This window comes from Pan paniscus, chromosome 6, assembly GCF_029289425.2.
Source record: "Pan paniscus chromosome 6, NHGRI_mPanPan1-v2.0_pri, whole genome shotgun sequence".
NCBI classification, from domain to species: Eukaryota; Metazoa; Chordata; class Mammalia; order Primates; family Hominidae; genus Pan; species Pan paniscus.
This window is the reverse complement of record NC_073255.2, coordinates 165,500,896-165,527,877: the sequence shown is the minus strand read 5'-3', so window position 1 is coordinate 165,527,877 and position 26,982 is coordinate 165,500,896. Positions and strand designations below refer to the sequence as shown.

Genomic DNA, 26,982 nt, shown 5'->3' with positions numbered 1-26,982 from the left:
AGGAGTTCCAGACCAGCCTGGCCAACATGGTGAAACCCTGTCTCTACTAAAAATACAAAAATTAGTTGGGGGCATGGTGGCACATGCCTGTAGTCCCAGCTACTCAGGAGGCTGAGGCGGGAGAATCGCTTGAACCCTGGGCGACGGAGTGAGAGCCTGTCTCAAAAAGGAAAAAAAAAAAAAAAAAAAGACTGGATAGTGAGTGGCAGTATATCGAGGCCAGGCTGGTCTCAAATTCCTGACCTCAAGCAATCCATCTGCCTTGACCTCCCAAAGTGCCAGGAATACAGGCGTGAGCCACCGTGCCTGGTCACGTAAAACCCTGCGCTCATTAACCAAGCTATTTGGTTTCTGGATCTCACAGCCCAGACCATCTGGGTTGCAGGAGGGAATGTCAGAGGCTGGCTTGATTTAAGTCATGTACCTCAACTGGTTCTGCTGGTGTAAGTCGGCAAAAATCTGAGACAGGGCTTCACTCTCCCCCTTGGTCATTAGCTGAATGAGACTCTCGCTGGGCTGGGAGGCTTGGAATTTCTTCTGTACTAACTATATGAAGAAAAAAAGCAGAACCAGGTGGTTAAGGCCTTGGGGTCTTCACATTTTCCTAATATCATGGTCCAGACTCTAAAGTGTTGGAACTCAAAATTTTCCAAAGTGCAGCCACACCAGCTGCTCACAGAGGCAATTCTGAGGCCATATTTTTTGGTTTACACTCCTCGTATTGGTAAAAATGTCCTTTTGTGCCTTAAGGGTAATATCTTCATTACATACTTTTAACATTACTTAACAGATACTTATTCCTATTAATATACCTTAATATAATGTATGAATAGCCTATTAATATAAGCTTTAATAAAGTTTATGCTGTTTGGTTTTATACTTAAATGTAGGGGAATCATATATTTGTTATAGAAATTTAATTAGTGGAGTTTTTTTTTTGAGGCAGAGTCTCACTCTTATGGCCAGGCTGGAGTGCAGTGGTGCGATCTCGGCTCACTGAGACCTCTGCCTCCTGGGTTCAAACGATTCTCCTGCCTCAGCCTCCCAAGTAGCTGGGACTACAGGTGTCTGCCACCACACCTAGCTAATTTTTGTATTTTTAGTAGAGACAGGGTTTCACCATGTTGGCCAGGCTTGTCTCGATCTCCTGACCTCGTGATCTGCCCACCTTGGCCTCCCAAAGTGCTGGGATAATAAGCGTGAGCCACCGTGCCTGGCCTAATTGGTGTTTTAAAACTTAATTTCTCTAAGAAATATCCTATAGTGTGCTGCTTTTTACATCAGGGCAAAATTAATTTCTTTCCTGCTGCCTGTGATACTCAAAAGTGCTCCAGTTGTGCATGCTGTCCATGTCCATAGTCACTCATTCATTCCATATTTATTGAATGCCAACTAGGAGCCAGGTACTAGGGATATAGCAGTAAAGAAGACAAACAAAAACCCCTGCCTTCATGGAGTTTCTGTTGTAGCTGAAGTCAGACTTACATTCATCATGTTCTGGGGCAAAAAGGCCCAGGTATCTTCACTGGTAAATTCTATCAAATATTTAAAGAAGAAGTAATAGCAATGCTTCATGAATTCTTTCAGAAAATAGAGGAGGGAATACTCTCCAACTTCTTCAATGAGGATAATATTAACTTAATACCAAAGCTAGGGGATCACAAAGATATCACAAGAAAATTACAGACCAATATCTCTCATGAGCATAGATGCAAAATTCCTTAATGTAATGTAAGCAAACTGAATCTAGTAACATATAAAAAATAAGTATATACACCGTGACCAGGCAGATTTTATTGCAGGAACACAAAGTTGGTTTAACGTTAAAAAAAATCAATTCATGTAATATACTGTATTAACAGAATGAAGGACAAACCACATAATCATCTTAATAGATGCAGAGAAAGCATTTAACAAATCTAATACCCATTCATGATGAAAAAAGAAAAGAAAGAAAACTCTTTCAATAAATAGGAAGACAGGGAACGTCCTCAATCAGATTAAGGGCATCTACAAATATTCATAATAAGCATCATACTTAATAGCAAAAAACGGAATGTTTTTTTCCTAAGATCAGGAACAAGACAAGGATGTCTGCTTTTGCCTCTTCTATTAAACATGTACTGGAGGTTCCAGCTAATGCAATAGAGCAATAAACAAATCTAGATTGGAAATGAAGATATGAAACTGTCCTTATTGCAGATGGCATGAGTGTGTGTGTGTGTGTGTGTGTGTGTGTGTGGTGTGTGTATGTAGAAGATCCCAAGGAATCTGTAAAACTGCTATAATGTATAATGAGGTTAATATTAAAAAACCAATTGTATTTCTAATACTATCAATGAATGACCCAAAAATGAAATTAAGAAAACACAAACACAGTTCTGGTCACAACAGCATCAACAACAATAAGATACTTAGGAAAACATTTAATCAAATAAGTGCAGAACTTGCAGAATTTGTCTACTAAAAACTACAAAATAGGCCAAGCATGTGGCTCCCAGAACTTTGGGAGGCTGAGGCAGGAGAACTGCTTGAGCCCAGGAGTTCAAGACCAACCTGGGCAACAGAGCAAGACCTCATTGCTATTAAAAACAAAACAAAAGCTACAAAACTTTGCTAAGGGAAACTAAAGTATTGAAATAAATGAAAAGACATTCCATATTCAGATGTTGGAAGACACAATATTATCAGATGGCACTTCTCCCCAAAGTGATGTATAAATTCAACATGTGCTTATCAAAATTCTAACAGGTTTTTTTTTTTGTGGAAATTAACAAACTGATTCTAAAATTTATATGAAAATGCAACAGATCTAGAATAGCCAACACAGTTTGAAAAAGAACAAAATTAGAAGACTTATATCACCCATTTTCAAACTTAATATAAAGCTACATTAACCAAGACATTGTTTTATTGACACAAGAATAGGCAAATAAGTCAACAGAATGGAACTGAGAATTCAGAAATAAATTTTTATATTGATAGTAAAAAGATTTTTGATGAAGGTGCTAAGACAATTCAATGTGGGAAGGAATAGTCTTTTCAACAAATGGTGCTAGGCTAATTACATATCCATATACACAAAAAAAGTACTTAGATCATTACCTCATTCCATACATAAATATTAACTCAAAATGGATCATAGACCTAAATGTAAGAGCTGAATCTATAAAACTCCTAGAATAAAACATAGGATAAAATCTTTGTGACTTTGGAATGAACAAAGAGTTCTTAGGTATGCATAGAAAACCTGATCCATAAAAGAAAAAGTTTCATGCCTGTAATCCCAGGACTTTGGGAGGCTGAGGCGGGCGGATCACTTGAGGTCAGGAGTTTGAGACTAGCCTGGCCAACATGGTGAAACCCTGTCTCTACCAAAAAATACAAAAATTAGTTGAGTGTGGTGGTACATGCCTGTAATCCCAGCTACTTGGGAGGCTGAGGTGGGAGAATCACTTGAACCCAGGAGGTGGAGGTTGCAATGAGCTAAGATTGTGCCATTGCACTCCAGCCTGGGCAACAGAGGGAGACTGTCTCAAAAAAAAAAAAAAAAAAAAAAAAAAAGAAGGAAAAAGTTGATAATTGCACTTAATCAAAATTAAAAACTTTTGCTCCTCAAAAACATCATTAAGAAAATGAAAGGCAATTCATAGACTGAGAGAAAATATTTTCAAATCATCTATCAGATGAAGAACTTGTATCCAGAATAAACAAATAATTCTTACAATGCAATAAGAAGAAAAAACCCAATTGAAAAATGGTCAATGCCGGGCACAGTGCCTCACGCCTGTAACCCCAGCACTTTGGTGGGCCGAGGTGGGTGGATCACCTGAGGTCAGGAGTTCCAGACCAGCCTGGCTAACATGGTGAAACCCCATCTCTACTAAAAATACAAAAATTGGCTGGGCATGGTGGTGCGTGCCTGTAATGCCAGCTACTTGGGAGGCTGAGGCAGGAGAATCACTTGAGCCTGGGAGGCAGAGGTTGCAGTGAGCCAAGATTGTGCCACTGCACTCCAGCCTGGGCAACAGAGTGAGACTCCATCTCAAAAAAAAAAAAAAAAAAGCAAAACAAAACAAAAAAACTACAAATACTCTGTGACTCTGCCCTGGAGTTGGCCCCATGCTACAATATGGATGAAACTGAAAAATGTTATGCTAAGTGAAAGAAGCCAGACACAAAAGACTATATGTTGTAAGATTCCATTTATATGAAATGCCTAAGATGAATGTGTATAGATTAAAAACAGATAATGGTTGCCTAGAGCTGGGAGTAGGAACAGGGAATGACTGCAAATGGGCGAGGGGGAATTTTTTAGGGTAATGGAAATGTTCTGAAACTGGATTGTGGTGATGGTTACACGACTCTATACAATCTACTGAAAGTGTTGAAACTGTGGTTTCAACATAATCCACCATAAAATCCACAATGGTGGATTTTATAAAACAATAAACAATTTATATAGAATTGTTTATATAAAATATATATAAAACAAAACAATTATAAAACAATAAACTCCACAATGGTGGATTTTATTGTTCTAAATGATACTCAATAAAGCTGTTTAGAAAAGGCCTCACGCTGAGATCACCTTCATAGGGCACTCACATACCAGCTGGGTTAAGCTCTACCTCGCTGCTTTGGCCTTGACTGCAGGGTGGCAATGGTGCTCACTTACCTTCGAATCTCCTGAGGGGCTGCTGCAGTTCTTGGGTACCAGGCAGTGCGTGACAAGAATCCTAGGGTCTTTGGTGGTGATGGACAGCCCCTTTTGCAGAATTTGAACCAGTCGGATCCAGAAGTGGAAGACAGTCTCAGGATGGTCAGGGTGGAGCTTTAGGTAATAAATCTTCTCAGTGACTGTCCTCAACTGCAGGATGCGTTGATAGTGGTCACATACCTGGAGCTCCACAAACTTCAATGGGAGAATCCTGAAGCCACCAGGGAAGACACACACTGACAACCCTATTGCATCCGATCTGACCCTGTCTTCGTTAAAATGAGGCAGGTCTCCTTTAGGACTAAGGCTTTTGGAGGTAGAAAAGAGGGTGCTTTAGCACAGTGCTGCTCAATTGTTGGGGAGACCAAATACACCTGCTGAGCTTGTTTAAAATGCAGACACCTGAAGACACCACTGAAGATTCAGATTCAGTAGGAATTGGGTGTGGCCCTGGAATTTGCATTGTAACTTCCACCTACCCTGCCATGATTCTCGTGTGCCCTAGACCCTATTTGAGAGAGACAGCCTAGGAGGTAAGGTGGCTAGTCACAGGATTTTACAATTTCTTTCTGTTTTTCTTTTCTTTCTTTCTTTTTTTTCTTTCTTTTTTTTTTTCTGAGGCAAAGTTTTGCTCTTGTTGCCCAGGCTGGAGTGCAATGGCACGTTCTTGGCTCACTGCAACCTCCGCCTCCTAGGTTCAAGCGATTCTCCTGCCCTAGCCTCCTCAGTAGCTGGGATTACAGGCATGTGCCACCAGGCCCGTCTAATTTTTTATTTTTGTTAGAGACGAGGTTTCATCATGTTGGTCAGGCTGGTCTCGAACTCCTGACCTTAGGCAATCCACCTGCCTCTGCCTCCCAAAGTGCTGGGATTACAGGCATGAGCCACCGTGCCCAGCCAAAATTTCTTTCTTGAAAGCACCAAAGGAGCTTGCCCCACTGTCTGGCTTGTGCATTTATTGAGTTTAATGCCACAGTTAGTCTTCCCAAGGGAGTTAAACTTCAAGGTTCTGGCTTTGGATCTAATATTAGTCAGCTGGGACTGGGTGGTACTTGCTACAGGTACACCAAGAACATCATGGAGAGGTGTGTCACTGAGGTAGCATGGAGAAATGAAGGGTTTTCTTGGACTTTTGGGAATTTCTAGAGATTCTTGGGATATCCTACAGATTATTTAAAGAGGCCCCAAAATATAAAAAGGCTACTTCGTCCCAGACAAGCATGATGTCACTATATGCTACAGCTCTAAGTGAGACTTAGTCCCATTTATTTTACTGATAAAAACAAAAACAAAAAAAACTGGCCGGGCACGGTGGCTCACGCCCGTAATCCCAGCACTTTGGGAGGCTGAGGAGGGTGGGTCACCTGAGGTCAGGAGTTCAAGACCAGCCTGGCCAACATGGTGAAACCCTGTCTCTATTAAAAATACAAAAATTATCCAGGTGTGGTGGCAGGCGCCTATAATCCCAGCTACTCGGGAGGCTGAGGCAGGAGAATCACTTAAACCTGTGAGGCAGAGGTTGCAGTGAGCCAAGATCCCACCATTGTACTCCAGCCTGGGCGATAGTCTTTTTTGAGACTCAGTCTCAAAAAAAAAAAAAAAAAGAAAGAAAAAGAAAAAGACAAAGAAAACTGAGGAGCAGCAAATAACTTGTGATTTTAAAAATTGAGTCCAGTTAGTTGTACACCAAGAACTAGAAATAATCTCCTTTCCCCAACCAGTGCTCCATCTGCCAGACTCACTGCCTCCTTGCCCTTGGGCCCAATGCTGAGAGATTTCCTATGAATTCAGTGGCATCTGTGCAGCGAGAAAGAAAGTGGGCAGGTAGAATAGCCCCTGACTCCTGTCCACATGACATCTCCCTTTGTCCCACTTGGCCTCTGTCCTTCCAGTGCAACACCTGTCTTAGGATACTGTTGTCTAAAAAAATCAATGTCACTGCTGATGACATCTCTATCTTCTCCTTGGGTTTAGTAGTCAAGCAACCTCCACTTTGCATCCACCCCTCACCCCTCTTGTCCTCCCTTCTCATCTGCATTGCTCACCTCTTCAGGAAGATGTTGGGGGCTACGGATGGTCTGTTCCATGTCTGGTTCTGCCCCTGGTGCCATTTGACACTGGCCATGAGTAGGATGTTGGGGAGGGGCAGGCAGGGTACTGAGGAGGTCACCCCCAGGGCCATGGTGTTGGAAGCTTTGTAGACGTCTCTCCAATTCCTGCCCCTTTTGACCTGCAACACAGCCCCCAGGCACAACCTGAGCATTTGGCAAAAGCTGCAGTCTGTTTCAGCCCAGGGTTTCTCAACCTCGACACTATTAATGTTTTGGGTTGGATATTCTTTGTTGAGGGCAGGATACTGCCCTGCACACTAAAGAATGCTTAGTAGCATCCTTGACCTCTACCTACTAGTTCTAGTAGCACTACCAGCCAAATCGTGACAACAAAAAATGTCTCCAGACATTGTCAAATGTTCCCTGGCAGTTGGGGCCAAAAATCAATTCTCGTTGATAGTCACTATATTGGTTAAACAACTACTAGTATTTAAACAATATTTCAACCACCCATTTGTTAACAATTGCCCACAGGAATTACAACCCAGGAGTTCCCTGCCATCTGTCATTTCTGCCAATCCTCCCTGGACTGTTTCCTGGCCTTCTTTGGAAAATGTATCCTCTTGGTCCTTCCCCGAGGTGCCCTATTATCTCCTGCACCTTCACTGAACAGGAAGGTCCTCTCTAACTCCAGAGTGCTGTTCATTCTCGCTTCCATCCAACCAGAGGAGAGCCCAGGCAAGGAGACGAACATGCACCGAGTGCCTGTTAGACAAGGTACTTTTCTTGCTGTATTTGCATTTCATCCTCAGGTCAGTTCAACCCTTTTACAATCAAGGGGCCAGATTCAGGCTGCACAGGTTACTTGCACAGTCACCTCCCAAGGAGAAGGCAGAGGACTGGAATCTGAGCCCAGCTGTCTCTGGGACCCCAGGTGCTGTTCTTTCGCCAATCCGCATTATTGTTCTCAAGAAGCGTCTCTTTTTACTGCCTCTTTGTTCATCTACTTCAGGTGACAGCCTGGGGGCTGAAGTAAACTGGGGGATTAGAATACCAAATTCTCCACTCAGAGCAGAGGACCCCTGACCTTTCTCCCTGGGTGACAGCTGTCTGTAGGAGAAGCCCCGTCTGGGGCTCAGCAAAGCCCAGGACAATGAGGGTGGCCTTGCATTCCAGGTCCACTAGCTTCTCCTTGCCTCAATTCTCACTCTGCCCCGGTTTCAGGGATGGACTCTCTCAGTCATATCTTGGGAACAGGTTTAGAAGAATCAAAGAGTGCTATTCTGCGCCACCCAGGAGTACCTGGATGAAGTTGCTTTCAAACACCACGGAGTCAGGAAACAGGTTGAATTCTGGAGAATGAACCACCTGGCAGAGCAGTCCCTCCTCCACACCTAGGCCCACTCCAGGGTTCGGCTCTCCATCCACAGGCAAGAGGCCCCTGAATTCTTCCCAGGCATTCAGGGAAGGGAAGGTTGGATAGGATCTTGTGACTTTTACTGTCTTCTTTGATTTCCTCCAAGTCTTTCTATGTGGAAATGATGACAACATTTCTACACATGCTCAGGGGCCTGCTGCACATTTGTCCTGGGATCTCTGTCTCCCCTCCTGGCCTTGGGCAGCTGGCCAAGCCCTGGGACCACCAGTCAGCTCACAATGATTAATGGATGACATCATGAAAAACCAGGACGGACCTGCAGGAAGGGGAAGTGCAGAGGAGCCTCCCTTTTCCTCCAGAGAGCTTGTGTGCCTTATCCGTGCCTTGACATTCCCCAGCCCTTTTCGGAACCCCAGGACATAGTCCTCCCGGAACTTGCTGAGAAAGCAGTGAGCCAGGCAGAAAGCAAGCAAGGAGGGCTGTCAGGAAGATCCTTCCACTGCTAAGAGGAAAATGCCCTTCCTGCCTTTCAACCCTTCCTTACTCTGAATGCAACCTATCTCACACAACTTTAAAAGCTGCATGTCCATTGAAAACCCCATCTTCCTAAGCTTTGCAGCATGTGGGCCCCCGACACCCTGGTGGATCTGCAGGTTATGGAAGCAGTTGCAGGGCAGTTGGTGCCTGCTCTGCATTCTGCCGCGGCAGGCTGGTTACTTCTGCAGGACTTATTTCCCTTAGGAGGTCAAACTGAAGAAGCAGGAGAAGTAATTAGTTTCTTATCCAGAGGCTGGCTTTGTCAGGGCGCTGGCTGGGAGGAATAGAACCCCAATGAGCAGCTCTGCTAGGTCCCAAGCTGTTCCCCCTCTTGGAGAGTGACAGCATCCCTCACCCCTGAACCAGAGGAGGAAAGAGCCCAAATCATGGGCTGCTAGGTCAGGGAGAAAGAACCAAGCAGGCTGACCACTATTCAAGGCCATTCCTGGGAGAAACTGTTTTCTAATTTGGACCGAATTCTAAATTTTTTTTTTTTGAGATGGAGTCTCGCTCTTGTTGCTCAGGCTGGAGTACAATGTGCGCGATCTCACCTCACCACAACCTCTGCCTCCTGAGTTCAAGCGATTCTCCTGCCTCAGCCTCCCGAGTAGCTGGGATTACAGGCATGTGCCATCACGCCTGTCTAATTTTTTGTATTTTTAGTAGAGACAGGGTTTCTCCATTTGGTCAGGCTGGTCTCGAACTCCTGACCTCAGATGATCCGCCCACCTCGACCTCCCAAAGTGCTGGGATTACAGGCATGAGCCACTGTGTCTGTCCCAAATTCTGAACTTATTACATAATGAATTAACCATCAAGGTCAAATGTAACACATATAGACAGAGTTTGACAATCATTACACACAAAGGACAAGCATGGAGGCTGACTTTTGTATTTCATTATAAAGTCAGGGAGAAGCCTAAAGGGCCTGGAGGCTCTCACCATCCAATTCCATCAGTCCTTCCCTCTGGTCATTCAGATCACACCCCTGCTCCAGCACCTGTTATAGCTCCTGGCTCAGTAAACCAACTTCCAACCTCACTTTTCTCATTATCTTTTGTTTACCAGGTAGGAAAAGTGTCTTCATGGTCACATTCTCTAAGGATTAGATCAGAGACCACATCCTTTGGTTTGCATTTCCCTGGAAATAACCTAGAAAGGGAACACACAGCACAAAAGCGTAGTAATTAATAAATTGATACGTTGCTGTTCACAGTTAAAGCTTAACCACAACAATAAAGCTCATTGGTTTAGATATACAATTTGAGTATACTTGGCCACTGAGACACCCAAGAGTCAGTTGGGGAGATGACTTCTTCTCTTTTCCATACAAGTCTGTTAAGCCCACTTCTATGGTGTTCAACCCTCAGAGGAAGAAGGCTTGGGTGCCCAGTCTAGAAAGCTGATTGTGAGCAAAGGATTTTTTAGCTCTAAACAAGATGCTAAGCAGTTTTGTAAATGGTGCTTTAAGGTGGCTCACATCTGTAATTCTAGTGCTTTGGGAAGCCTGCAACCTCCACGTCCCGAGTTCAAGCAATTCTCCTGCCTCAGCCTCCCGAGTAACTGGGATTACAAACGTGCAGCACCATGCCTGGCTAATTTTTGTATTTTTAGTAGAGATGGGGTTTCACCATCTCTACTAAAGGCTGGTCTCGAACTCCTGGCCCTAAGTAATCCAACCGCCTTGACCTCCCAAAGTGCTGGATTACAGGCCTGAGCCACCATGCCCGGCCCATTCTGATTTTTTAGTAATAGAATACTTGATCATTAGTTGGGCACAGGTCTCCTGTAAGAAAGATTACATTTCCTGGCCTTCCTTGCAGCTAGGTAAGACCATGTGACTACCTTCTGGAAAAGGAGATGTAAAATTATTTACCAATAACTTTAAGCAATGAAGAAAATAGGGTTAATTTACAGGAAATTAGGACTGTAGAAATTACAAACTTGTAGCTTCTGGGGAAAGTTATATAGATGTAGGTTCCAATAACTTGAGAAAACATTGCTTTTTCCTCCTTGTGTATTCAGTAATATTGATGCTGCCACAATCACTACTGTTTGCACTTTTAGTGATGAAAACTTTGGTGACAGCCTCAACCATGCTGACTGTCCTTTGGTTTGAGGCTAAAGCCACTTTGGCAGTGCAAGGTATCATTTCGTAGCTTGCACAGGAATTACCAGGACATCTGGTTGTCAGTTGGGGCTGGACCCAGGTTTTGTGAAGCTAAGAGTTTATACAATTTTGGAAACTCTTAAAAATAAAAAGACTGGATGGAGGGGGTCATAGGGAGTTCTTGTTTAATGGGTGCAGAGTTTCAGTTAGGGAAGATGAAAAAGTTCTGGAGATGGATGGTGGTGATGGTTGCAAAACAGTGAGAATGTACTTCATGCCACTGAACTGCATACCTAAAATGGTTAAAATGGTACATTTTATGTTGTGTGTATTTTACCACAGTGAAAATATGCTAGAACTTAACAAATAAAATTAAAACCCCCACAAAAGTATGATACAAAATTGCTAGAGGTCCTCCTAGGGCCTCATAAGGCCCATATGAATTAGAGGCCCTGAAGCTTTAAGTTTTATTATCTTTGTGGTAAGTCTGTCCCATTTAAATCTATGTCACTATTTAAAACACTTTATTATTGCATAAGCAGTGCAAAGCTTTGTAGAATATTGGAAAATACAGCAAGGTTTTTTTTGTTTTGTTTTGTTTTGTTTTTTGAGGCGGAGTCTCGCTCTGTCATCCAGACTGGAGTGCAATGGTATGGTCTTGGCTCACTGCAACCTCCGCCTCCCAGGTTCAAGTGATTCTCCTGCCTCAGCCTCCCGAGTAGCTGGGATTGCAGGCACCTGCCAACATGCCTGGCTAATTTTTGTATTTTTAGTAGAGACGGGGTTTCACCATGTTGGTCAGGCTGGTCTTGAACTCCTGACCTCAAGCAATCCACGCACCTTGGCCTCCCAAAGTGTTGGGATTACAGGCGTGAGCCACCACGGCCAGCAATACAGCAAGTGTTTAATAAAACTCAGCATAGTCCTGCCTCCTGGAGAACATCACTGTAACTGTGTGTGTGTGTGTGTGTGTGTGTGTGTAAAACAAAATGAGATCATACTTTAAATATTGTTTTATAACTTTTTAACAACCTGGTTCATTTAGTTGATACTCTCTGCCTTTGAGTTTCCCTATATTTTCATCTTATCTAATTTTCAGGCCATATTATACTTTCTCCAATTAACCAAAATTATTACTACAGCTGGCTTATCCAAGTCAGTACCCAATACAGGACCAAGCATGTTCCCTTAGCTTATTTTAATCTAGTATATTCCCCTTTTTAGGACACTTATTAGTGAGAGCAGTTGAGTGAGCTGTCCCACACCACGTCCTACCTTCTAGGTTTGTCTGGTTGCTTCTATGGGGTGATGTTTAGCTTGATTCTCTAGCTACTCATTTCCTGTGAAATAGAAGCTCTATCTAAAGGGTTACTGGATTCAAGGTAAACTTTTTTTTTTTAATTAAAATAGTCACTATTTCTTAGTAAAGCTCTATCACGAGATCTCCGTAAGACGCTACTCTTCTCTCCCAAAGCATGCCAGGAGGAAAGTACACATGACGACTGCATATCAAAAGAATAATGATCCCAGGAAGTGGAAGAAAATATTTGACAAGACTCTTCTCTGCACTCTCAAGGAAATTAAATATAATATGGACCCTCTGAAACAAAAATATAGAGATACCAAAATAAGATGAAATTAAGACCGAAAGAGGTAAGCGAAGAAACAAGAAAAACCAGGCCAGGCGCAGTGGCTCACGCCTGTAATCTCAGCACTTTGGAAGGCTGAGGCGGGCGGATCACCTGAGGTTGGGAGTTCGAGACCAGCCTGACCAACATGGAGAAACCCCGTCTCTTCTCTACTAAAAATACAAAATTAGCTGGGCGTGGTGGCACATGGCTGTAATCCCAGCTACTCAGGGAGGCGGAGGTTGCGGTGAGCCCAGATTGCGTCATTGCACTCCAGCTTGGGCAACAAGACCAAAACTCCGTCTCAAAAAAAAAAAGGAAAAGAAAAGAAAAAAAGAAACAAGAAAAACTCACTAAAGATCTGGAAGTCATGTTAGAAGCCATAAGAAGTAGAGCTGGCATGACAGAAAACTGAGTCAGCAACATGGATGACAGGCTTGAGAATATGACACAATAAAGCTGGGATAAATATCATACAATAAAGCTGGGGAGAGAGATGAACTGACTGGGGAGAAATGAGAGATATAGAAAATAGTTATGTTGATCCAACATACAGATTGAGTCCTTAGTGACTAGGGAACAAATGAAATTCAAAAAAGTAATGAAAAACATAAAAAGAAACAGCCATTTCTGAAACAAACCAAAAAAAGTCCTGATTTAGCAAAAGAACAGAATGTACTATATTGCAGGTAAAGTGAGCAAAGAAGCCACTGGCTCTTGTGAAGTTCCTAAATCTTAGGCAAAAAGAATGCATTAGCTAAGTGTTACTGCTCTTTTAGAATTTGTCTAGCAGGGCTGGGTGTGGTGGCTCACACCTGTAATCCCAGCACTTTGGGAGGCTGAGGCGGGCAGATCACTTGAGGCCAGTTTGAGACCAGCCTGGCCAACATGACAAAACCCTGTCTCTACAAACAATACAAAAATTAGCCAGGTGTAGTGGCAGGCAACTGTAGTCCCAGCTACTCAGGAGATTGAGGCAGGAGAATTGCTTGAACCCAGGAGATGGAGGCGGGTGGATCATGAGGTTAGGAGTTCGAGACCAGCCTGGCCAACATGGTGAAACCCCATCTTTACTAAAGATACTAAAAATTAGCCAGGCGTGGTGGCACGCGCCTGTAATCCCAGCTACTCAGGAGGCTAAGGCAGGAGAATCGCTTGAACCCGGGAGGCAGAGGTTGCAGTGAGCTGAGATCACGCCATTGCACTCCAGCCTGGGTGACAGGGTGAGACTCCGTCTTAAAAAAAAAAAAAAAAAAAAAGGACAGAGAGCGAGAGAGAATTTGTCTAGCATGTTTTCTGGTTTCCACTGGAAAACCCCATATTAAAACAACAACAACAACAACAACATTATACTACAAACATCCAGAAAGAAGAAGCAGACAGTCTACCCAGGGGATAAAAGGATACTGGCCTCAGACCTCTTTCCAGCAAGTTTAGATGGCATAGGACAATGAAACAATGGAGAAAGAATGTTGAGAAGAAAAGTATGTGACCCCATGATTCTATAAATGGCTTAAAATTCATTCAAATATAACAAAAATAATCTCAAAACACTAAGCACACTAAAATAAATCCATAAGCTGGTTCTTTGAAAAAAATTAGTTGGACCACTAAACATTTTACTTTGTAAAAACATGGACATAAAACATGAAATAAGAAAACATAAGTATGTGCAAATAAAGGAGAGGTACAGGCTTCTGGGTGAAGGTAGTGGCATGAAGCTGTACTACTTAAGATGTAGTCCAGGTAGTCAAAGACCCCAAAGTATTGTGACTTAAAATAGAATTTTGATTTTCTCTTACATAATAGTTCAAAGGTCAGCAGTCCAGAGCAGATACAGTTATCTCTGCCCTTCTCAACATGTGGCTTTGAGCTCTGGGTCCTCAGGTGGCTGCTCCAGCTCCTGCCATCATTATGTCTGCATCCTGGCTGGTGAGAAGGGGGAAAAGAATGGGGAGTTCACACTCATTCCTTTTAAGGCTATGACCTGAAAATGGCATAATCACTTTTGCTCACATCCCATTGGTCAGAATTCAGACACAGGGCCACACCCAGATACAAGGGAAGCTGGGAAATGTAGCTTTTCACTGGGTGGCCATGAGCCCACCTACAACTGGAGAATTATTTATTATTTAAGGATGAGGGATATTGATGGACAATTAGCAACCCATGGAAAGAAGCTATGTCACAGAATGACTCCCCTTGCCATACACGTTAAGTATGTAGTTTATTTAAAAAGCAAAAGATTAACTATTGATAACCTAACAAAGAAAGAGGTTAAGTCAGGTGGCCAAAGGGTAGAAAAGACATAAAATCTGGAGATAGCCTGATAATAAAGAATGCTAATTAATAATACTGTCCGTGTTCTCACAAATTACTCCCTCCCTCTCCCCAAATTGGAGAAGAGCAGTCTGAGGGAGTGAGAAATCAGCTCAGGAAAACAATTCAAGAAAAACCTTCAGAAATCCCCTATCAGTCACAGCACTGTCTCATTAGAGACAGAAAAGCCCAGCTGGATTCACCATTGTTCAGTTCTTCAGGCTGATTTGACGGAAGGATTACCTCATGAGAATAGGATACACCTCCAAATAGAAAAGAGAGCTTTTTAAAATTTTTCAGGAGACATTCAGCCTTAAAAAAGAAAGAAATTGGCCCAGTGCAATGACTCACACCTGTAATCCCAACACTTTCAGAGGCCGAGGTGGGAGAACTGTTTGAGCTCAGGAGTTTGAGATCAGCCTGGGCAACATAGTGAGACCTTGTCTCTACTAAAAATTAAAAAAAAAAAAAAAATTGTCCAGGTGCAGTGGCATGTGCCTGTAGCCCCAGCTACCTGAGAGGCTGAGGCAAAAGGATCGCTTGAGCCTGGGAAAGCAAGGCTGCAGTGGGCCATGACATACCATTGCACTCTCGCCTAGGCCACAGAGATCCTGGAAAGAGGGAAATAAAAGAAAACAAAAGAAAAGAAGGAGAGAAAGGAAGGAGAAAGAGAGAGAAATAAAGGAGGAAGGAAGGAAGGAAGGGAGAAGGGAAGGGAAGGAAGGAAAGGAAGGAAGGAAGGAAGAAAAAGCAAGAAAGGAAGGAAGGAAGGAAGGAAAAGAAAGAAAGGAAGAAAGGAAATCCTGCCATAGGCAAGAGCATGCATGGACCTAGTGAAATAAACCAGACACAAAAAGACAAATACTGTATGATGTCACTTATACACAGAATCAAAAATAGTTGGCCGGGCAGGGTGCTCACATCTGTAATCCCAGTACTTTGGGAGGCCAAGGCGGGAGGATCATTTGAACCCAGGAGTTCAAGACTAGCCTGGGCAACATAGTGAGACCCCATCTCTAAAAATAAAATATAGTAATAATAAAAATTAGCAGGGCCTGTGTTCCCAGGCTGAGGCGGGAGGATTGCTTGAAGCCAGGAGATTGAGGCTGCAGTGAGCCATGATCGTGCCACACTGTACTCCAGCCTGGGTGACAGAGAAAGACCCTTTCTCAAAGAAAAGAAATTAGTCAAACTCATAGAAGCAGAGTGTAGAACAGTGATTGCCAGGGGCTGGGTAGGAAGATGAAGACGAGGAGATGATGGTCAAAGAGTACAAAGTTTCAGTTGTAGGATAGATGAATGAGTTCTAGAGATTTACTATGAGGCATCATGCCTACCACTAACAATGCTGTACTATATAGTTAAAATTTCCCAAGAGGGTAGATCTTATATTGAACATTCTTCACACACACACACACACATACACACACACAATAATAATAATAATAGGGCAGAAGGAAAATTCGGGAGGTGATGGGTATGTCTATGGCCTTGACGGTAGTAAGGTTGGCTTCACAGGTATATACCTAACCCACATTCATCAAGTTGTATACATTAAATATATACAGCTTTTTACATCTCAATCATACCTCAATAAAATGGTTAAAAAAAAAAAACTTTTAGGAGAGAGCATACCCCATGTCCTCTGACAAAGGCTACAGACAGGCCCCTGAGTCCTCATCACCCCAGGATCTTCAGCCTATGGAAGAGTGAATGTCAATAATACAACCTGCAGCCTTCCAACCCCATTGTAGCCCTTTGCATTTCCCAGAGTCCCATGAGGAGCTGCCTTACTGCCTGCTGTGTGACAGCAAGCAGGGAAGGAGACAGAGGTGAGCCCACCAGGCTCTGGGATCGCAGGATGCCCAGGGATGAAGGATGAGGCAGATCAGAGAACTTCTCAAAGACAGAGGGCTTGCTCAGTAGGGGCGGTGGCGGGTGAGGGAGTCAGCCAGTGTGATTGGGAGACTAGTTACATGAGCAAATAAGTAAACATATTGAGGATAATGGTAGCCAGGTTTCTCACTGTGGGAGGAGGTCCTTGTAAGCATGGCAAGCTTGGGAAGGCTAGGAAGAACCCTGAGGTGGTAGACTGAAACTGGAGATATCAAAATGAACTCAGTTTAAAATATATAAATAAATAGAGAGAGAGAGAGATGGAGATATATAGTTATAGGTGCATGAGTGTATAAAAATGTCTGTGCATATATGGATGTGTGTGCGTGTGTGTGTTTTTCTAAATCTGTCCATTGAGAGGGCCTACAAGCAGTGACACCACAGTAGGAAGAAGCACGCTAAGTACGTAGATCGGTTTCCAAATACCATCTTCCACTCTAAAGAACCGGGATTTCTTGGAGAAATGGTTGATTCCAAGATTGGGGCAGGAAAAGTACAAGATAAGAGTAGGGCCTCTTGTTTGCCAGAAAGGAAGGAAGTGCTCAAAGAATGATGCAGACAAGTCAAAAGAATGCAGAAGACAGCCTGGAGGTGCTCCTGCAGGCCAAATTTGGGACTGTTTGAATGTCAAAGCAGATAATGACAGTAATGAGTTACAAACTCTTGAATAAAATTGGAACCTATGAGTCATACTGATGAGAGAGAGAGGGAGAGAGAGAGGAACCTCTTCCTTATAGTAGAATGCCAACTCTTAATTGTAGAAGGGATAATGGAAGCAGAAAATCACTATTTGGCAGGGCGCCATGGCTCACACCTGTAATCCCAACATTTTGGGAGACCGAAGTGGGTGGATCACTTGAGCATGAAGTTTGAGGCCAGCCTGGGTAACACAGCGAGACCCTGTCTCTACAAAAATTAGCTGGGCGTAGTGGCACGCCCCTGTGGTCCCAGCTATTTGGGAGGCTGAGGTGGGAGGATCACCTGAGCCCGGGAGGTGGAGGTTGCAGTGAGCTATTATCATGCCATTGCACCCCAGCCTGGGCGACAGAGTGAGATCCTGTTTCAAAAAAAAAAAAAAAAAAAAAAACCACCAAAAAAATCACCATTTGGCGCCATCAGAGTTGCGGCTGATTCAGGCAGAAGTTTTCAATAGAGGCTAAGGCTGGTGAGTAGAGGAAGTTTGATGAAGAAATGGTATCAATGCAATCTTGGGATATATTTTTGGAAAAACCTTCTGAATTATAGAAGGGGAAGTGATAATGTTATGGTAGAAAAATCTGGCAGACAACAAAATCAGTCCCCCGATGTGCAGCTGTGAGAACGGCACGGCTCCATTCCCAGGGCACTCCTGCCGAGAAAACAAGACCCAAGTTTGACCATGATGAAACACCAGACAGACCCACCTGAAAAGGTAAAGCCTGTGCCGTCTAAGACAGTTGAGAACAAGAAAGACAAGGAAAGGACAAGAAACTGTTCCCGATTGGGGGATGGGGTGGAAGGATCATACTGACAACACATGGAAACCAAATTCCATGTATGTTCATGAGGGAAATGTTTCTAGCAGCTTTATCACCCAAACCGGAAATGACACAGATGTCCTTCAGCAGGTGAGTTGATAAACAAACCGCGTTACATCCACACAGTGGAATACCATTCGGCAACAAAAAGGAACAGACTGTTGACTCATGAAAGAGTAAGGCTAAGTGAAAGAAGACAGAAAGCTCCATATTGTAGGATTCCATTGACCTATTTTGAACTCCTTCCTCTGACAGTGAGAAAGCTGGCTCTCATGATGGTTCCTTATTTGTTCAGTCCTAATATGCTGAACATTATAATGTAATGTAGTTTCAGAATTGCTAACCCATATTGTGTGAGAAGCAAATATACCCACTAAAGCAGGGGTCCCCAGCCCCCAGGCTGCTGCAGACTGTTAGGAACCCGGGTCGCACAGCAGGAGGTGAGTGGCCGGCAGTGAGTGAAGCTTCATCTGTATTTACAGCCTCTGCCCATTGCTGACATTATCACCCAAGTTCGGCCTCCTGTTAGTTCAGCGGCAGCGTTAGATTCTCATAGGTGTGCGAACCCTATTGTGAACTGCACATGTGAGTGATCTAGGTTGCATGCTCCTTGTAAGACTCTAACTAGGCTGGAAGCGGTGGCTCATGCCTGTAATCCCAGCACTTTGGGAGGCTGAGGTAGACAGATTACCTGAAGTCAGGAGTTTGAGACCAGCCTGGCCAACATGGTGAAACCCCGTCTGTACTAAAAATACAAAAATTAGCCAGGTGTGGTGGCACATGCCTGTAATCCCAGCTACTTGGGAGGCTCAGGCAAGAGAACTGCTTGAGCCTGGGAGATGGAGGTTGCAGTGAGCCGAGATGGTGCCACTGCACTCCAGCCTAGGTGACAGAGCAAGACTCTGTTTCAAAAAAAAAAAAAAAAAGGTTACTCTAACTAATAATGCCTGATGATCTAAGGTGGAACAGTTTCATCCCGAAACTATCATCATCATCCCCGCCCCCACCCCCTCCATCTGTGGAAAGACTGTCTTCCAAGAAACCACTTCCTGGTGCCAAAAAGGTTGGGGACCACTGAACTAAAGCACAGCTTTTATGCACTTCTTTTGGTCTTTAGCCAATCAGTATAGTTTCCCAAAGCAACTGAGTGAGCTCTTTCTTCTCCATTCCCTTCAATATAGTACAGTTAGATTCATTTGTCACAGTCTGCATTCCAACCTGGGTTCCCCTGACATTCAGTTGATTTTTTTCCTTTGCATACAGTGAAACTCACTCTTTGTGGCATACCTTTTAACAAATGCACAGGGTAATGCATCCTCCAACGTCGAGTCACCTCTCGTGCTGTTCCTCTGTAGTGAAATCTTCCCCCAAGCCCTAATTGGCCCCACTGAATTGTTTACTAATCTGCCAAGCACTGATTTGGCAGCATCTGCACTTTCTTTTTCTTTTTTTTTTGAGACAGGATGTCGCTCTGTCATCCACACTGGAGTGCAGTGGTAAGATCATAGTTCACTGCAGCCTTGAACTCCTCAGCTCAAGCGATCCTCCTGCCTCAGCCTCACGAGTCAGTAGGACTATAAGCTGCTCCACCATGCCCAGCTAATTTTTAAAATTTGTTGTAGAGACGGGATCTCTCTATGTTGCCCAGGCTGGTCTCAAGTGATCCTTCTGCCTTGGCCTCCCAAAGCGCTGGGATTATAGGCATGAGCCACTGTGCCCTGCCCTGTACATTTTGATATGCCGTATTTTTGTTTTCATTCAGCTGGGCGCAAACTGTTTTAAAATTTCCCTTTAGTCCTCTTTGATCCATGGGTTATGTAGAAGTGTGTAGTTTATATTTTGGGATTTCCCGGAAATCTTTCTTTTACTATTTACAGTTTAATTTTGTCGTGGTCTGATTATACACTTTGCATGAAATTTGTTGAGGTTTATTTTATGGCCCAAAATGTGGTCTCTCTTAATAAACATTCCACGTGTACCTGAAAAGAAAGTGCATTGTACTACTATTGAATAGCATGTTCAATAAATGCCAATTAAGTCTAGTTGTTTGATAGTGTTGTTTACATTTTCTGTATTTTTACTGATTTTTATGGCCTATTTTATCAACTTACTGAGAGAAGAATATTGAAGTCTTGATCTATAATTGTGAACTTGTCTTTTATTTTTCTGTTCTAACAATTTTTGTCTCAAGTATTTTGAAGCTCTATTTTTACATGCTTGCACATTCAAAACTATTTTATCTTTTTGGAGAATTGATCCCTTTATCACTATATAATGCCCTCCTTATGGCTGCTAATATTCCTTGCCTGGGAGTCTGCTTCATCTAATATTAAAATAGCGACTCCAGCTTTCTTTTGGTATATGTTACATAGCTTTCTCTGTCCTTTTACTTTTAACCTTTCTGTCTTTACATTTTTAAAAAAGATTTATTGTAGATTGCATACAGTTTCGTCCATTTTTAAAGCTGATCTGACAATCTCTGACTTTCAACTGATGTGTTTAGACTGTCCACATTTACTGTGATTATTACTGTAGCTGCATTAACATCTACCATATTGATCACTGTTTTCTATTTGTTCCATCTGTTCTCTGCATCTTTCCTTTATTTATTCTGCCTTTTGGGGGGGTTATTGATCATTTTTTATGATTCAATTTTATCATCTCTATTATCTTATACATATATATCATATTTATATGTATAAAAACATCTTTTCAAGAAATTTTAGTGGTTGCCCTAATAGTCATAATATGCTTCTACAGTTAACTGAAATCCAACTGCAAATAACATTATACTGCTTTGTGTATAGTGTAAGGATCTTATAACAGGTCTTTCCAATATCTCCCTCCTGTCTTTTCTGATATTGTTGTCATACAGTTTACTTTTATATATGTTACAAACCTATAATATATTGCCACTATTTTTGCTTTACCTTTTAGAGAAACTAAAATTTTTTAAAAAATTGATTCTGTCTTATCTTCTTTATTCCATTTCCAGTGTGCTTCATTTCTTTGTGCAGATTCAAGTTTCAGTCTGATATCACATTCCTTCTGCTTGGAGAATATTCTTTAACATTTCTTGTAGAGCTGGTCTGCTGGCAATGCATTCCTTCAGTTTTCATTTGTCTGGGAAAGGTTTTTTACCTCTTTTGTATTGTGAAGGATATTTTCACTGAGCATAGAATTTTGGGTTGCCAGAGATTTTTGTCTTGATTTGCTTCATTTTCACTTTAAAGAAGGTCAGACCATTTTCTTTTGGCTTCTGTGGTTTCTGATGAGAAGTTTACTGTAATTCTTATTTTTGTGTAGGATATAATAAATTCCTCTTCAAAGACTTAAGGCTGTTAACTTCCTTTAAAATTCAAGAAGGAGAAAATTGTTAAGTACAATGAGTTCTGAGTTCCTCTCCAAAGAACCAATGTATCAGTATGTTCAGCTCCCCTGTTCTTTGTTCTGTTTTAAACTTTAATTTCCTCGTTCTTTACGTCTCCTTGCCCCTAGTTTCAGTGAACAACCCCCTCCTAGCCTCTATCACCTGCTCTGTTTTTAGTCACCTGCTTTGTCCTTAGTCATCCTTAGTCACCTGCTCTGCAACCATCCCTCCTGCCAAAACTACTCACCCTGCCACTCTGGCTCATACCTTCTCTCTCTTTAAAATAGCCAATCAGAATTAGCTTAGACTGTGCGATCCAATCCCAGCCAATAGGGGAAAGACACAGCAGTAGGGACAAGCTACATTAGGAATAAGACCCCCTTCCCTCCCCTCCCCCTCCCCTCCCCTCCCCCTCCCCTCCCCTCCCCCTCCCCTCCCCTCCCCCTCCCCTCCCCCTCCCCTCCCCTCCCCCTCCCCTCCCCTCCCCTCCCCCTCCCCTCCCCCTCCCCTCCCCCTCCGCTCCCCCTCCCTTGTCTGGTGTGCTCTCACCATTGCTCCATCTGTGAGATGTACCCTTCTATAGAAGTAAACTGCCTTGCTGAGAAAACTTTTGCATGAGTGCTATTTTCACTTGGTGGAAGCGAGCATTTACTTCTAACATTTGTTTCCCTGTATGGAATACAGTTGACCCTGGAACAACATGGGGCTGAACTTTGAGGGTCCACTTACACCTGGATTTTAAAAATACACACAGTTTACTCTCCATATGGGTGGGTTCCACGTCCAGAACCAAATGCATTATGTGAAATATGGTACTGGCTGCATGTGAAGCCCGTCTAGATGGAGGGCTCACATTTCCTATCAGTTGGTTCCACCAGGACTTAGGACTGTGTAGATTTGGTATCTGTGGGGGAGCCAAGCCCCTGTGGATATTGAGGGACAACTGTGTTTCTTTCTTCTCTTGCTCCTTCAAGATGTCTTCTTTTTGTTTTGTTTTCAGCAGTAGGAACTTAAAATGTGTAGGTAGTGCATCGTGTGTGTGTGTGTGCTCATGTTAGTATATCCTGCTTTCTGCTCTCTGAGCTTCTTGGATCTGAGGTTTGATGGCTGTCATTAATTCTGAGAAATTCTTGGCCATTATTTCCTCAAATATTTCTTCTATCTCATTTCTTCCCTTCTCCTGGGATTCCAGCTATGTATGTATGCATGTTTTAAGCTCATATTTTAATATTGATTTTAACATCTAAATAAAATGGCAGCAAATAGAATCTATCTTGTATTAAAAGAATAATAAAACCTTACTAAGGCCGGGCACCGTGGCTCACTCCTGTAATCCCAGCACTTGGGGAGGCTGAGGTGAGCAGATCACCTGAGGTCAGGTGTTTGAGACCAGCCTGGCCAACATAGTGAAACCCCATCTCTACTAAAAATACAAAATTAGCCAGGTGTGGTGGTGCATGCCTGTAATCCGAGCTACTTGGGAGGCTGAGGCAGGAGAATGGCTTGAACCCTGGTGGCACGGGTTGCAGTGAGCTGAGATCGTGCCACTGCACTGCAGCCTGGGTGACAGAGAGAGACTCCATTTCAAAAAAAAACCCCAAAACAAAAAACAAAACAAAACAAACCTTACTAAATGTCAGTACTAAAGAAAGCAAGAATAATTGAAGATTACAAATTATATAACTACAATTCACATGCTAATTAGTCAAGAGGAAAATAGCCTATGATGCACCACTGCACTCCAGCCTGGGTGACAGGAGAGACCGCATTTCAAAAAGAGAAAGGAAAATGAAAGTATAAAGAAAGCTTGAAAGTAAAAGAATGAAAGAGAAATACACTATGTAAGTACTAACAAAAGAAAGCTGGTGAGCTATATTAATGTTAGTCAAATGGACTTTAAACCAAAAACTGTTGCTAAAAAGACAAAGGACCACTGTGGAATGATAAAACGTTCAATTCACCAGGAACATAAAAAAAAAAAAAACTCAAATGTATAATAGTCTCAATCTATATAAAGCGAAATTGACAGAACTGCATATGGACAAAGTAATAATCACAGAAGGTGATTTTAATGCCTTTCTGTAATTGATATAGTATGCAGACCAGATCAGTAAGGATATAGAATATTTAAACATGATTAACAAACTTGATTTAATAGACCATAGGCAGAGAACACTACACCCAACAATTGCAGAATATGCTTTAATTTTAAGTACATAGGGAAATTTATAAGTAAAAAATGGCCAGATTATGAGCAATAAAGCAAGTTTCAGCAAATTTTAATCACTGAATTGCATATAGCAATATTCAAATCTGGATCGCAATGCACTTAAGCTATAAATCAAACGAAAAATCACTAGGCTGTGGGATTCAGTGAGATTCAGACATCAAAGTGATTATAAATCAGGAGAGTGCAAGCATCCCCGAAAATCCTCAGGCATGACAGGAGTAGCCGAGAGGCTTGAGTCACTTCATTTAGATAATAAAAGAAACAGTAACCTTAGAAGGTTACGGAACTTGACACCCTGAGATTACACAAGAACAAATGAATTGTTAAATAAGAAGCAGTTGAAGTGCTTGTTTCAATGAAGTTGGTTGTTTTTGGTGGGGGGGGTGGGCAGCAGGTATGGACAGACAGGCCCCAAAATTACTTTAGTTCTGTATTATTGGAATCTTTATGAACAATATTTTTGTAATACATATTTAAAATTTTTTATTAAAAATTCATTTAAATGTTCATTGAGTTTAATTCAGTTGGTGCCTTGTTAAATATAAGAGACAAAGAGTTAGAGATGACTATAAGGACTTGAACCTGGCTGCCCTGGAATACTATAGTGATAAGGACAGAAACCAGGACTTCAGGAGCAAGAGCCCTCACGAGAAGTCAATAAGTTAGCTGACACAGGATGTTCCCCTATTCCCTGACATGACCATGGTAGGGAACCTCCAGGGCTCAGCTGGCTGGAGCAGAGGCTATATAATGAGGGGCATTGGCCGGGCGCGGTGGCTCACGCCTGTAATCCCAACACTTTGAGAGACTGAGGCGGGCGGATCACTTGAGGTCAGGAGTTCGAGACCAGCCTACCCAACACAGCAAAACCCCGTCTCTACCAAAAACACAAAAATTAGCCAAGTGTGGTGGCAGCTACTTGGGAGGCTGAGGCAGAAGAATTGCTTGACCTCAGTAGGAAGAGGTTGCAGTGAGCCAAGATCGGGCCACTGCACTCCAGTCTAGGCGGCAGAGTGAGACTGCATCTCTAAATAAATAAATGAAATCAAACAAATACAAATGAGGGAGATTTGGAACCTGATTCTATGGACAGAACAGGTATCTAGGCAGGAACCCTCCCTCCCACAGACAGCCCAGAAGAGATTGACGATTATAGGACCTAGCTGGAGTCAGGGTGGCATGGGCTAAGGAGGGGCAGGAGAGACTCTGAGGCGTGGGTGATGGCATGGCTGGGATTGAACCAGGGAGCAGGAGAGGCTGCCCAGGACTCGCTGACCTGAGGGCTGAGGAGAAGGTGTGGGAAGAACAGAGCAGAGGAGCCTAGAGAAGCAGCCCCAGTGTGGGGTGCGGGCAAGAGGAGGCAGAGATGGTGCAGGAGCTGTCTAAGTGCCACCAAAGTCAACAGAGAAGCACTGGGGAGGTCAACACTCCTCCAGTGTTGTGGTTCTCAACCCTGTCAGACCCAAGTCCTCTTTTTACGACAAATATTTTGTCACACCGTTTCACCAGCCTGAAATAAAATTAATGATTGTAACCTACCTATACATACAAATTTTAAAAATTGATATCCTGCCCCAACTGTAATATACAAGGAAAATATAAAACAATGCATAAGTCAACATGTAAATGCTTGTGCACGACTTCATTCGAAGCCATGAAATAGAATCAGAAGCTTGTACCCAGAATGCAGTAGTTACAAAAATAGACCCATAAAGGTTTATTGAATTTACTACTCCAAAACAGTAAAGATCCACTACAGATTGGCAAATGGGGCTCAAAATAGTCAGTCGGGGTGGGGTGGCGTTATTGTGAATCAATGAAATGCTAGGGTTAGTCCGCTCCGCCAGCGGGCTGGGAGAGGCACAGCCAAGCCGGTGGGGTCCTAAATGCGGCCACATCTTAGCTTCCGAGATCAGACGAGATCGGGCGCGTTCAGGGTGGTATGGCAGTGGCGCCTGGTGCTGCAGTGGCAGACCCCCATCCTCCCGGGCTGTAGCGGGGGCGCAGGCGGGCGGAAAAGAGTGAGCAGAATCAGGGGGCGGTTGGAAAGCACGGCGACAAAGAGGGAAAAGAGGGAGGAGCGGGAAGCCAAAAGCCTACAGGACCCGGTATTCCCAGGTGGTCTCCCATCCAAGTACTAACCAGGCCGGACCGTGCTTAGCTTTTGATATCAGACCACATCGGGCACGTTCAGGGTGGCATGGCAGTGGCGCCTGGTGCTGCAGTGGCGGACCCCCACCAGGAGGTCCCGGGCTGCGACGGAGTAAAAGGGGGAGCAGAGTTAGGGGGCGGTTGAAAAGCGCGGCGACAAAAGGGGGAAAGAGAGAGGGAGCAGGAAGCCAAAAACTTACAGCACCCGGTATTTCCAGGCGATCTCCCATCCAAGTACTAACCAGGCCCGACCCTGCTTAGCTTCCGAGATGAGACCAGATCGGGCGCGTTCAGGGTGCGTAGATGCCGGCAGTGGCGCCGGGCTGCCCCAAGAACCCCGCCCAGCCACGCCCTCAGAGTTGTCCGCTCTGTTACATGGCCGGGTGAAGAAATTGAGGTCTTGAGGCTGGCTGTGATTCACGGGACCACTGGCAATGATTCCAGCAGTCTCTGGTTACTTGGCGCCCATTTCCTTGGCTTGATCTGGGGAGACCTGTAGGGAGAATTCGGGACCCAGGAGAGCTGCCCTGCAGGAGCCGCCTGTCTTTTCCTGCTGGCTTTACCCTTCCCTCCAAGCCCCACTCAGAGTGAATCCCAACTAAAACCAAGGTTGTGTAGGGGATCTGAACCCCACTTATTAAATAGGTTTTACTGTCCTAGGAGCAACTTTGTAATGATTTTCCAAACTGTGAACAACTTTTGGTTAAGCACCAAAAACAAACAAACAAACAAAACACACACACAAACCCCAAAGTACCATCTTCCCTTGATTTACATGACGGTTAACTTCCTGGAAAATTCTGTGTATATTAAAATTGGGTGAGTGGGTTGGGGGAGTTAGGGTCTAGACTCAAGTAGTTGTAAACATGTTCTTCACCTGCCAGAATGGTCAGAGTGGCATAAGAAGATCATTATTTATTCTCTGTAGGGCTTCCAGCATCATGGCCCTCAACTGCTAGAATGCCGTTAGTGCCCTCCAGCCATGGTGACTCCCCAAACACCCCATCATTTAAGAACTTCCAAACACCTTCTGTGGTGGAGTTCTGCCCACTGGGACTCATTGACCTAGAATCCT

At 43.4% G+C, this 26,982-nt stretch overlaps 2 protein-coding genes and 1 pseudogene across 2 annotated transcripts in view; 1 reads left to right on the top strand and 2 right to left on the bottom strand.

Moving 5' to 3' along the window:
- Positions 1-14,344, bottom strand: part of GARIN1B (golgi associated RAB2 interactor 1B) — a 39,430-nt gene extending 25,086 nt beyond the window's left edge. Inside the window, exons 1-6 of the mRNA XM_055114837.2 lie at positions 14,227-14,344; positions 9,687-9,838; positions 8,074-8,465; positions 6,766-6,950; positions 4,679-4,931; positions 425-546 (exon numbers count right to left, since the gene is read on the bottom strand). Coding sequence (XP_054970812.1) covers positions 425-546; positions 4,679-4,931; positions 6,766-6,950; positions 8,074-8,322 — 809 coding nt within the window. The 5' untranslated portion in view covers positions 8,323-8,465; positions 9,687-9,838; positions 14,227-14,344. The remainder of the gene's footprint in view (positions 1-424; positions 547-4,678; positions 4,932-6,765; positions 6,951-8,073; positions 8,466-9,686; positions 9,839-14,226) is intronic.
- LOC112440562 (U7 small nuclear RNA) lies at positions 13,184-13,251 on the top strand (annotated as a pseudogene).
- A 5,099-nt stretch (positions 14,345-19,443) lies between the features above and the next one.
- The window catches only part of GARIN1A (golgi associated RAB2 interactor 1A), a 35,141-nt gene continuing 27,602 nt past the window's right edge, over positions 19,444-26,982 (bottom strand). The window contains exons 6-8 of the mRNA XM_063606090.1: positions 22,076-22,216; positions 21,087-21,505; positions 19,444-20,135 (exon numbers count right to left, since the gene is read on the bottom strand). The gene's annotated coding sequence lies outside the window, so the exon portion shown is untranslated. The remainder of the gene's footprint in view (positions 20,136-21,086; positions 21,506-22,075; positions 22,217-26,982) is intronic.